Source organism: Argopecten irradians, chromosome 10 (assembly GCF_041381155.1).
Source record: "Argopecten irradians isolate NY chromosome 10, Ai_NY, whole genome shotgun sequence".
Taxonomy (NCBI): domain Eukaryota; kingdom Metazoa; phylum Mollusca; class Bivalvia; order Pectinida; family Pectinidae; genus Argopecten; species Argopecten irradians.
In genome coordinates, this window is record NC_091143.1 from 30048021 (window position 1) to 30062076 (window position 14056).

A 14056-nucleotide genomic window follows, 5' to 3' on the forward strand; every position below is an offset into this window, starting at 1 on the left:
ACCCCTAGACTAGTGATTCTGTTGTAGGATGGATTCGTGTAAAATGGGATAAAAATGCATTTGAAGAGGATTATCGCTGGGGGTTAGACTACGAGTTTGATGTTGAACCTGTTGAGGGTGGGATGGATGCTGTCATCTGGCCAGAGGGCAAAGGTATTGTCAACTGTTTATTAACAATGAAACTTATCCTATGGAAATATCAAGTGTATCTTTCTCCTTTAATTTGATGTCTTTTATGAATTATCCAGATTGACATGAGTATAAGTAAGAACAAACTAAAGGTATATGTATACATATCGGTATTTGGAAAATTTGAGATTTGGTGAAAATCATAATTAAAATGAATAGATATTTTTTCAACCAAATCATTAGCATGAGAATAATAAAACCATTGGAGAATATTATTTTTAAGTAATTTTGAAATCATTTTAATTTCATTAATTTGTCTTCAGAGAGAATTATCAAAACCACCCAGGATATTGCAGATGAATTTGGTCCTAAGCAAGTGGTATGTAAAGTGTTACATGTATGTAGGGATATTCTATGACAATTCAGTGGTCATGATCAAAAATGATGAACACATTCAAAAGATTTTAAAATTCTAATTTTCATATTAACCTTTTCCTTATTTATAACTTTCAGAGAAAAAGTATTTATGTTAGTTATTTGCTTGTTACAAAATTTGAATTCACTTTGGTAGGCTGAATTTATATAGTCTTATTTAAGCATATTTTCATATTTATTATATTATATGACACACATACATGCATATATTAATTCTTAGAATTATAGTCATGATATACATGTTAATGCAAAATATTTGAAAGGCACAGCTGATTTTATTTTAACAAGGTATATAAAATTACGAAATGCACATCATATAGGCAAGTCTGTAACTTAAATATATTTCATGTGTTATTGTGTACTTTTTTATAGCTAGCAATGTTTATAAACATCAGCATATTACACTTTATAAAGTTTCCTTTTATTTTATTTTTTCAGAAAGAAAGACTACGCAGATTGTAAGTTTATTAGCTAAATTCATTTTATGGTTGAACTTTCTGATAAATTCTAAATGATCAATAACAACTAAAAAATATACATTTTATAATTTCCTTCTGAATTCATATTACTATCTGATACTGAAGTCTGAACTGAATATATCAAAATTTGTAAGTAAACTCAATTGTGAAAGATTTAGTTTGGCTTACATTTCGATTGTAATTTTATTTTTTCTCCTTTAGAATGATATCAAATCTTTATTTAGTTTTAATTCTGTTCAATTTGATTTATCTTCTCATTCAGAATGATATCAAAACTTATTTTCCATAAAAATAATTATGTTTATTAGGGCTAGGGCTAAGAAGGAGAGAGAAAAGGCTGAAGCTGCTGCTACAGCGGCCAGGCAAGGGACACAGAATAAACCCAAACCTACTCCAGTTCACCAGAATGTTAGTTCATTAAACCAACAAAACAGTGAACACAGTCAACTGCCCAGTCAACAGACCGATCAACCGAGCTCCCTACTCCCTCCTCGTGTACCCTCGGTAACATCCTCAGCAGCCGTATCCACGGCAACAACGACAATCACCACAGCAGCCACAGCTGATCAGACGACACCCATAGGCAACAGCCAGTCTGGGACAAACATACCTACAGCAGCTCCTTCTGCTGCCAAATCAAGTGAAAGTAATTATGTTATTATTTTTTTTTTTGATTGGTGAAGAAATAAGATTTATTTCTAACATTCAGAAGGTCTCTACTAGTACTGTACACTTAGCCGTTCACACAATTAAAATTTTCATATTAATTAAAATTACAGAAAAATTAAAAGACATGTTCTTTTAATCTTTTTCTGTTGCAGAAGAATATGATCATCTCGTTTGAATGAACAAATTTAGAGGTCTCAAAGAAAACAAATGTTGATATCAAGCACACTTTATAAATATTTTAAATTGTATCGTCTTTCAGAAATGATGTCTCATCTATATTTGTCATTGCGTTTATGAAATGAGACCTAATGGTAGGATGTTTTTGGAGTAAAAAATAATCATAATTTCCAGTTGAATAAGCAATAACATCGATCATGTCCCCTTTCTACTGATTACTGATAGAGGACAGATACTTTATAATTATATAAATTATATGAATCATGCACCTGACTAATTATAATTGTATAACAGGTTATTTTCATGGGACAGTTCCATGGTTGCCCGAAAAAAAAAAATTGAGAAATGGATTGATAATATATATCCTTATATCTGTACAAATCGCGAAAATTTTGGCTTACGAAATTAATTGGCTATACAGTAATGATAATGTTATGTTTGCAGGCTGTTTTGTATGGCAGTATTTCAACGAACAAGGGGACTGGAAGAATTACCCGCCCGAAATACAAAAAAAGCTGGAGGAGACGTACCAGAAACGGCCTGAGAAGGGGACAGTGATGATCACCATCAATGAACAACAGTTAGTATTGATGTTTATAGCCAAAGTGTCAGCCTGCTCTGATATATCGAACAGAAGTCTTTTTGAATACCATTTTAGAAGTGGATCATAGATTGTATAATTTCTGTGGATATCTTTCTTTTCAGTGAACGAGTTGTATTCCAATGTATGGAACAAAGAAACACCAAAAAAAAGAAAGTTAAGAAAGTTCGCAGAATTGGTAAGTACTGTAATTCACCATCAAATAAGCCCCCCGTCTCTCAGCAATAAGCCCCCCTCTCAGCAATAAGCCCTTTCAACATTAAGTCCCTATTGGAAATAAGCAGCCCTAATAGCAAAAAGCCTTATCTCAGCTGAAGCCTCCTCTCCTCTATCAAACCATGATCATGATGATGAATAATGTTTTAGATTCTCATGTCATTTTTGAGAATATAGAAAGAAGATATATCAATAATAAGATTTGTAGATTATTTCATCAGAAAAAGGACTTGACTTTAACATATCTTTAAGATTTTACTTTTAAACTGATATATCTCCAGCTGTTTCCTTGCACAAACCCAATGTTTCATTACCCATACAATTTTGCAATTTGGTCCATGTATTTTAAAATTTCAAAGCTATTGAATCGGTGCTTAAGGTTCCATCACCCAATCAACATGAGTAACCGACGCTGCTGTATAATGAGAATTTTTATTTATTCTATTTAGATATATGAATTGAAATGTATATTTTTTAACAATCTCTTCCAAGTAATTTTTGTGATGTTACAGAGGCTGATGCAGAAAGTCTCCGAGAACTTCAAGAAATGTGGGCCAAATAAAATAATCTACAAGCCAGCTTTGCTTAAACAATGAATGCAATATGCATGCATATACCCGGTTTTGACATAGAAAAATCTCTTGTTTTAACTTCCTTGGACATTGTCTTTAGGATCTGTGGAATTTTATACATTATTTCTATTTAGTATGGGTAATATGTCTCCCATAACATGTTAGTCAATTGGTCATGCTGCCCCTTTTTTATCTGATAATTTGCTGACTGTTGACACTGTTAGACACGACGTAATGATCAAAAGTGTCTCGGCATGCTATACCTCTAACATTATTGGAGTAGGGTACTGTCTGTTTGTCTGTATACATGACTTAATTTGTCCAACAAACTCCTCCTAAACTGCTTGACAGATTTTCATATAATTTAGTACACAGGACCCTAACATAAAGCGGAGTTGAGTAAACTATATAGGGTTCTACAATGTCCCCTATTAATGGAGTTACTACTTATTTTGTGGGGGTGTTATTCCTCCACTCTAACGACAGTTATAGTTTACCATGTTACAAGGAATACTTATACATTGTATTTTTAAAAATATTATTTTCATTATTAAAAAATGATTAAAATATAATCTAACATGAGTGACTGTCATCAACAGAGATTTTTTACTCCAGACTTCAATTTCAATGATGAAATTTCAGTTGTTGAAGAATTTTCACTGTGACGCAACAGTAAATAAAAATTGCTGACAATGTATACAATCTAATTAAAATGAGACTTGTAATTCCGCTCTCACAATGATACTTTACATTATGCTTCACGGCATGATTGCAATGAATGTACATTTGTATTGACAATATTGTTAAATTGTTTAGCATGACATATTGACAAGTTATGCTTTCTTCAATTTTATGTGTAAGATAGAGATGTCTTTTCCTTTTAATGATCTGTTTATATTTAGTATGTATGATACGTCTTGAAATTTGCTCGTATGTGTAAGATAGAGTTGTCTTTTCCTTAGCAATCATGGAAAAAGTTATTCTTTTTTCAATTGCAAAAGTTATATCCGTACCAAAACAAAAAATAGCACATATATCTGTGATATTGCCTGCATTATCTACCTCCTGCAGGGTAAAATAAAAATATGTTTCTGACAGTTTGTGCAGAGGTACATCAATATTTAACAAGTAGTAAAATGATGGGACCATTTTCACAGAATCAGATTGATTTTTTTGTAATATTAATCTAAAGACGCTCCACCGCTGACAATTGGTATTTTTTCATTATCAAAACAGGAACAGACGATTTAGTATTTTTCTCCAGTTACAAAAGTTACTTACTTTACACCATTACCACCATTGAAAAGTTTGAGCTTCTAATTTTACTTCAAGTTAAAAATATGAAAAATAATTAATTGCATCCCGAAAAAAATCCATGTCACTAAATCCTATATGAAAAGAATACTGATTGCGCATGCACCTAAGGCAAAATAAATTATTTTATATAATTTTTGTGTTAGTTAGACATATATATATATACATTATCAAACACCAATTATTGTTCAACTAATGAATATCATTTATGCTTTGTCGGCGATGGAGCATCTTTTAATTGGCATACTGATACGTAATTACACATACAAATGACAAATTGTTATCTTTGAAGAATGGCTTGAAATATAAAAAAGGAAAAGAAATGATAGCTATGAAACATTTTTATAATAATGTGATATATTATCTTTCAAATAACCAACTGTCCAATGTATCATGTAAGAAATGAATGTGTATATATAGTACATGTATATTGAATTCCTAAGTTACTTCATATTTATCAGTTACTTCATTCAAATTCATATTCTGCAGATATTGCCTTTAACTGCTAAATTAAGTGTTCGTCTAAGATTTATAGAATTCACTGAGTGCCTTTATCTCCTGCTGTACAAAATCAAGATATTAAGTTAACAACGTTTTATGTAAGCGGATGTTCTTAAAGGGGCAATTCACTAAGGCTAATTCTTTTACATAACCAAGAAGCAAAATATGGCATAAATGTATTGTCCTACATTTCTAATGAAACATATAACACATTGCGATATTTACAAATTCCACGCCACTGTTTAGTATTTTAATTGATACTGTTATAATTACAAACCATTGTAATTACAAATTGTTGATCAATACGATTAAGCAGGTACAATATGTACGCTGTACCCATATACCCGAGCCAAAGTCACGCACGTTAAACAAATGAACTACATAACCACTGAGAAGGTGATAGAATGATTTTTTACAAAAGACAATTCACCTAAAAAGGTTAACGTACTACTGTCAGAGCGATTTGAGCAGTTCTAGACAAAAGTTTGTTTACTCTACGACCAAGGGACAGGGTTGGGCATACAAGATATTTGACCACAATGTGTAATGGCGGACAACGAGTGAGTTTGAACATTTCATACGCATTTCACCAGCATAGGCTTTTCTTGCATATCACAGTAAGACCGTCTGATCAAATTTCCATTAGAACTGAGTTTTTCCGATATATGTACAAATTTTAATGTTCTCTTAGACTGAATTGTCCCTTTAAGTGACTGAATTGTCCCTTTAAGTGACTGAATTGTCCCTTTAAGTGACTGAATTGTCCTTTTAATTGTTTGAATTGTCCTTTTAATTGTTTGATCAACATAATTATTCTGAACATTTACAAAATGGTATTTTAGGTTAGAAATCTAGCAGGGACTTACAGATGAATGTAAATCAAAGTACTGAAAGTACTGAGAGCTTAAGGCAAGTGAAGAAATTTAATTTGCAGGTATTCAGACGAGTAGACATAAAAAACAAGTGTTAGCTTCCCAAAAAGCTAAGAAGGCTACCATACAGTACTGTAATTAGGAAGCAATGATAGGAAAGCTTGACAAATTGTTCTTTTCACAGTTACCTAGGGTAGCTGCCATAGTTCTTATTCTCATTTTTGAATAATGATACAGTCAAACCTCGATGATTCGAACTTCGATGAATCGAATTTCTCGCTGTATCGAACTTTTTGTCTGGTCCCGAATTTCTTCACTATATAACATTACTAACTAACCCATGTATGAATCGAAGTTTTATGAATCGAAGTTCTCGATGTATCGAACTTTTTTCATGGACCATTTGTTATAGAATTATAGGTAACTGACACTCGATGATTCGAATAAAAGTTTACCTGTACAGGTCAGGTGTTCGCCGATACCCCGCGGCATGCTGTCACACCTGTCTCGCGACAACGAGATAATTAATATCACTGATCAGGCCGATACCTGATGCTTTGTTTTTACAAGCTGCATTATCAAATCATTAGTACGGCAAAGATACAGTTAGTCATGTTTTTTATGTTCGCCGCCGCCATTGGTAGCGGTTTGTAGAATTTACGGAACGGTAAATAGCGAGCCACATTATTAGTAACTCATCCTCAAAACTTTTACATTGCAAAACTTTGGCATACATACTGGAGCAAATCGATCATTCTAAATCAAAGTATTTTGTAGGTGTTGTAGCGCTTTCGGTTCCCCCTTTTTAGTTTTGTTTTTACAATGTGTTTTCGTTTTTATAATCATTCCGTAATATCAACCATCGCTTAACTAGTCAACAAACGTGCACATGTACATGGCTTAGGCCTAGTACACGTAAGTCTTGTTTATAATATACATATATTGCTAACGATAACAATACGTGTGATTAAATTGCATACTTCGTTTTTATTTTGTTTTGGTTGTGGTAAATACAGTGATTATAAAGTTTACGAAACGGAGACGACATGTACACAACTAGGCTACCACAGTTGGTCATGGTAAAAAAATTGGTCTAATTTCAACCATGAATAATTCGAAGTCTCGATGTTTCGAAGTTTTTCTGACGATCCCTTGAACTTCGATACATCGAGGTTTGACTGTAATTCAAATGCTTTCACATTCAATGTAAAAGATTATCAACTTCATGATATTCATGAAAGGGCCACTAGGCTAAAAAAAAATTAAAAATCTTTTTATAACAATTATAATATAATAAATTGAAGTTTTGCCGTGTGACGCAGAAATGGTCAACTAACCCATTGTAATTATGACGACGCCAGGAACATAATACAACCTGCGATATGAAACTTAACCTTTTATTTATTTCAATAAAGTTGTTCATAATGTGAAGAGGGCCTTTTCCTTATGCTAACAAGTTTTCCGTCAAATATACACTATACTGATATACATTTACATGTACTTGGAAAAGTTGGTGAAATACATAGTATACAAGCATAACTTTTCGGTTAAAACTGTACTTTACTTTGGCACATACAGTTCCACAAATATCCCCTAAGTAAAGCCTAACTTTGTTTCAGCATCTCCCATGTACGGACAGTTTTTACAAGTAGGTCATGACCATCAAGCGTTCAGTACCAGTTAGGCTATATCTAGATGCCTCCACGCGCTCCCGGCAATGTTTCTATTCAGTACGTGTAGCGACGCCTTATGTGATTTCTGAAAATAATGTCCAACAACCAGAAAAAACATTCAGACTTCTCTGGGTTTATCTAATGATAATTTGTTTGCAATGATTTCCCCACTGGTACCCCTTACACACATGAAATCTTCAACAACAAGTAACCAATTTTTTGTTTGCCCTGCAGGTAGGGCGTTAGAATTGTACCTGCTGCCCTTATTGCATGATCGTAAAAGGCGACTAAATTTAGGATCTTATCTTTTCTATTCTTCCTAACTTACTTTATCTTTCCTAATGCCTCCATTGGCACTGCCTCACTTTTGGCCTTGAGATGAGCGTTCGCCCCTGTTAGGAAGGCTCTGGGTTCTGTCCCCTGGCCAAGACAGACCAAAGTCTATAAAAGTTGTAGTTTCTGCTCCTGCGTAGCGTTCAGCATAAGGGGAGTGGGACGACTCGTTTGCCCGTTGTCAGTATAATGTGACCGGGTGGGGAGTGTTGTTTGGTGTCTTCAGTTGCATGCTTCAGTGATATAGCACTATAAAAAGGGCAACAGTTCCACTATACAAGAAGACACAACATGAATTTACTGCAGTCTCTCAAAACACGCACCTCGCACAACATTCACGCAACACACCGCATACATAGGAGGCCGTCCTTTCATGACCATAGCTGTTGATAGGACGTTAATTAATCAAACAAATTAACACATGTAAATCATTTGGGCAAGCCAATCAAAGTGCATTGATAGGGAAGGCCACGCGCCCTGCGCCATACGCGCATTTGTTGGATAAATGACGCATCAAAAAACATACTTAGACATTTTGATTGATCATCGGTAAGATATTATGGTTTTTGAGACGGACCCCGGTTTCTAAACATGATGATGTAAGGTCTTTTTTTATTGGTTCCCCGCCCGCTGATTTGTCAGATGTATACAGAGGTTATATGACGCGTATTACAAACCACTAATGCATTGAAATATCGAGTTTTGTTTATCATTTTTTTAAGTAAATGTAACTATATATCGTGTTCTGCCTTAGAGTGTAAGCGATTTTCATCTAAATAAGCGACTTGTCACATGACACTCAGCAATGGTATAAGCGGTCCGATGTAAACAAAGATGTCATAACGCAAAATCTGATACTGTTCAGAGAGTTCCCTGCGTTAGAACCTAGATGTAAATCTGATACTGTACTTGCTGATCGAAATCATCTATGAGAGATAATTTCCATTCTTTTCACTCAACAGCTTGAAAGCGACAGAGACAATTTCTTTAGCATCCCCCCGATGTGGTCGATCACATTCATGTAAAACTTTATCTGAAGAACACCTGAACAAGTCAACCACATGCATTACGCTAGTAATCTTCAACATCCCTTCCGTATTTGGAGACAGAAACAGTAAAATTCGTAAGCGTTCATTTCGTTTTGTTTCTACATTAAATAAATTGGTCTTTGGGTCGGTATATGAACTACATACCACTTATGTTTCTGATTTTGTATTTGACAAACAATGACGCATGAAGTGAACTAGGTAACATGTCTGTGTATTTCTGCTAACATACATATAATCAATGTTTTGTTTTACAACAAGAAAAAAAAAGTTTAATATTACTTCAAATTTTGAAGCAGTTTCTGGTTAAATTATCAGTTAACTAATTCATCTGCTAGCATTATTTACTTATTTGCTGAATCAACAATGTTAATTTTTGTTTTTGCCTCAATGTCCCTAGAAAATGTTGTTTTGGCGCATGGTCTGATCAAATGTCCCATCGAAATTTTATTTCAAGGGGACATAGTCGCATAGTAACAAATCTCCTTCCCTATCACTGAAGTGAACTGTGTTTAATTATGTTTATTCAAAAATACTTGAATAAAATAACATAGCATAACATAACAAAACATTATTTTTATTTTACTCTTTAGTGATACATGTCCATCTGAACGTATGCATTTTGATATGTTTTTACATACCCTAAATCTGTTCAATTGCAAATTTACTTGAAACCTGCAGTCATCATTAGATGTTTTGCAACACTGCGGTCAATTAGACAGAATTGTAACCCTAGATCTGACGACAAAGTTGTCTAGAGCTTTATATATCTGCCATTGCAGCTAGTTAATATATGCCCTGTATTATTTCACTGCTTCTTGATAATCTCAATTCTTCAACATTTTGAGTCTGCTGTGGATGACTAGCAAATATTGGGTCCTGTTATTTTAGAATTTAACAAAATATGCAATAATTTCAATAAAAAGTTATAGAGTCCTCTAACATAAACTTAAAGAATCAAGTTCAAGTCAGTTGTGGAGTCTTGTATACAAGTAATTTGAGTTAATATATTAGCATCATTTTTAATCTTTTTATTTTTAATTTTTATCAATATTTTAAGCTCATGTTTCCAGTTTTCAAATAAGAGATAATAATTGTCTTAATAAAATCTAGCCTTATTAGTGATTACACTTGTCTCTTAAACTTCATATATACACATGTATATTATGTACAAATGTATTGTGTATGCATGATTGTGTAACAGGAGAGCAGAAAATATAGCGGCCAGACCGGGATTCGAACCCGGGACCCTCAGAACACTAGCTGACTGCTCTACCGACTGAGCTACCTGGTCTCCGATGATCGACCCAGTCCAATCCCGCTACACTCCTCCCTCCTTTCTCAAAGTCTTCGCCCTTGAAGACATACGAAAATCTTCCAAATACCACCAACGTGGGTTATTTAGTTGGGCGACAATTTTGTAATAGGAGAGGAGAAAATGTAGCGGCCGACCGGGATTCAAATCCGGGACCCTCAGAACACTAGCCGAGTGCTCTACCGACTGAGCTACTTGGTCACCGATGATCGACCCAGTCCAATCCTGCTACAATTGTATCTCTATATTGATAAGCTACTGTTGTAGCGGAAAAGATATCACCTTTTGACTGAAAGTCAGTCAGAAGGTGATATATTTTCCTCTACAACAGTAGCTATATATTAATTGATTACATCAATATGCTATATAATTCATTGTCATGTATGTTACACACTATGCAAAATCCTACATACCATTATGTTTTGTGACGTGACACTCCATTACCACGGTATCCATATGGACAATTTGGCAAATTAAATCTGTTACACCTACTGAATTAAATGCATTAAATTGTATGTCATAAAATTAGAAAATAATGCTAGCAGTTAATTTTTGTCAACTTCGAATTTGAAAAGGAAACTGCTCCAAAATATAAAGTAATGTTCTTGTAATAAAATAAAACATCTATATCACATACGTTAGCAGAAATACACAGTGACACGTAAGTTAACTTCATGTGTAATTTATTTACTGTAGACAGGTATAAGCAAAACGAAATGAACACTTACGATTTTTGCTGTTTCTGTGTCCAAATACGAATGGAATGTTGTAGGCCTTGATTATTGCCACACGGGTCGTGTTGGGGAAGTACCCGGGTACCCGTCAAAATACACGTAGGAAACATGTGTAGGCTTCCCGGCCGGGCATCCGTCAAAATAGGAAACATACTGAGTGTTAGATGTCTGTGTAAACGTAAAATTCAGTAACAGGAAGTACAAAAATAGCACTCTTTTGTTCTATTTTACTAACAAAGGATGACACTTCATCTGCTAACGACATGTTCACAAGCAACATTGTTGCAATTCTTATTTCCCATGATCGGAGAAATGAACATGAATGGCGCACATGTTTACTTTCACTATCGGTATGCTGTATACGATAACACCAGAGGCTATCCGAATGGGCCCATCCGAATGAAGACTACGTCACTCTTTTGTACTTCCTGTTGCGCATGTGCGGTAAACAACATCTGTCACGGACATTCTGGGCTCTGTCAGCTTGTTACATTACGATTGTATGATGTTACCGATTGATATTAAATTGATATACCAATGCCATTTGCAGTATTGGAGAATAAATCTCTCACATTTCATTATGATTACATTGAAATTTGCTCCATCTGCAGATCGCCCCAAACAACATCGGTAAATTGTACCACTAAGCTAACTCACGAAGTTGATACGTTCACATAGGAATACGTTCACATACTGTAGGAATTCATGTCGAGTATCTAGGTTACGGATCGGATACTCAAATTCGGGTACACGAGGACAAAATTTAGTACCCATACCAACCCTATTTATACATACTTAAATCCTGTCAATTCCTTTATTTAGTGTTATCTAAACTAGAAGTTCATCCTATATGCAAATGATTGGCGAGAATTTAGGTCATCGATCGCTAGGCATTCATGCAAATTATTCTCAATATTTTCCATTAATAGACAATGATATTATAGCTTTGGACACATTTTTTGAAACTATAACACTTAAGGAAATACTACAGATTTTTTTCATGCAATCATAATTACACCATGACAGCATATTTGCTTTAGAAAGCGGATATTTTGGACCTGAGGTGTAGTACTTTTTCACGCTAGGTGGTGTCGTAGTCGAAAAGGCATTTCCAGTATTTCCGGTCCGCAGGCAATGACAATACGCTGTAAGGCTATATAGCCTTAAGCGTAAAAATCTCGTGTTCAGTATTTCATTCAATTGTTCATCAGATTCACATTGATATTGCTCCTAAAAGTCTGTGATGTGTACATATAAAGTTGGATATAATGTTTTTATGCTTTACTAATTTGTATAGTTTTAATTCCACTTTGACCTGTTTTAGGCTATAAATGTGCAATTTATTGTTTACAATACTTCTGAGCAATGTGAAAAGAAGTGCTTGGCAATCAGATGTTTGATTCTATGGTCTAGTTTATTGTCGGTTACCCAGGTTAATGAGCCTACGGTCTAAACTCTGTTTAGACACTGGGTATCTGAGGATGGATCTAGTTATTCTAGATTGTCATGTTTTTATGAAATTATGAAATAAAAATGTGTACAGTACTTGAGTGTACAATCAAACCTCTATGACTATATACATAACATTGTATATGACGACGCCCAGGAGACAATTAAGGATATAATGTGGTTTCTATAGCCAATAAATGGTCTTTATACAGAGGTCATTTAACTTCTGTTGTTAAATTAATGGCTAATTGGCCACTATAATAAATTGGTCTTATTAAGTAAGTGGTCTTTATACAGATCAAAGAACAATTATGTACGTATTTGTTTAATTTTACATTCGATATCATCCTTATTGAAGTTATTGTATTATTATAAGATGTTTATCATTATACAATGTATCTTGGTATATCAGAATAATGTAATACATTTTATTATTTTAAGTTCTGTCAAAAGTACTTTTTATTCAATTTAATTCAATTGAGAATGATTTTCTGTTTGACTCCAGGCATTTGACGGTTTCGATTTTCCAAAGCATATAATATATATGCATTTTCATATATTATTATACTAAGTATATATATATTAGATTCACATATTCTTGAGATATCTTAATTTCTTTAAGCACTCACCTGTTTTAGATAGAATTCTTTATAAATGTGCATATATACATAATAAATGTTACATGAAATATGACCTTGAATGTGTGTATTTTTAAATAAATGATTCAGGAAAGCTACATGTCTTACAATTTTATGATAATATTGGCTTAATCCTTATTGTACAATTCCTCCGATAACTCTTTTCTAAGACGCCAGTCAGCTACGTTAGTCAATATCAGATACAATTATGGGATGTGTTGTTTTGTTTTTGTTTTCATCAGTGTGTTTTTAAAATACTGTTGCCTGCAAGATTTGGTTTTCATTTTTCCTGGAACTGGCACTTCAAATGGAATTCAGGAACCAATTATGTCTTAAAGATACACTGTTGAATTGCATTGATTTAGGCTTTTTGGGACCTTGATCATGAGAAGTGATCTTATTAAGCAGGTGAACTCTATATAGAGGGGTCGCTAATGTCAGGTTTTACTGTATTATTATTATGCAATCTATAAAATTGGGTATTTTGTTGTTTATTATTATTTTACCATGTTGTCTTTCATGCAGTTTCTGTCCATCATGACTGCATGTGATTAAGCCACTATACCTGCAGTATGGTGGGTCTACATCGTTATGGATAAAGCTCATTATTTTATGTTTAATAAATCATACTTACACTACCGGGTATTATTGACTTTATCTACCATTAAACACATGTATATGACAGTAAGTGGTTGTTTTCTTTGTTTTTTAGCGCACCATCATCAGATGGTGGGCTATTTGAATTGCCTTTCGTCCCTCTATCTGTCCATCCTTCCATCCGTTAATTCTTGTAACCTTTATTTCGTAGAAAGTATTGAAAGGATCTTACTGAAATTTCTTTTGTAGGTTCCCCTAGAGCCCTAGTTGTGCATATTGCATTTGGGACCATTTGGTCAACAAGAT

The 14056-nt window shown here is 33.9% G+C and overlaps 1 protein-coding gene across 1 annotated transcript in view; it reads left to right on the forward strand.

Moving 5' to 3' along the window:
• Positions 1–5029, forward strand: part of LOC138333616 (uncharacterized) — a 97743-nt gene extending 92714 nt beyond the window's left edge. Inside the window, exons 13-19 of the mRNA XM_069282093.1 lie at positions 28–153; positions 453–508; positions 1003–1022; positions 1352–1689; positions 2334–2469; positions 2595–2668; positions 3219–5029. Of these exons, the coding sequence (XP_069138194.1) occupies positions 28–153; positions 453–508; positions 1003–1022; positions 1352–1689; positions 2334–2469; positions 2595–2668; positions 3219–3268 (800 nt within the window). The 3' untranslated portion in view covers positions 3269–5029. The remainder of the gene's footprint in view (positions 1–27; positions 154–452; positions 509–1002; positions 1023–1351; positions 1690–2333; positions 2470–2594; positions 2669–3218) is intronic.
• Positions 5030–14056: the final 9027 nt, after the last annotated feature.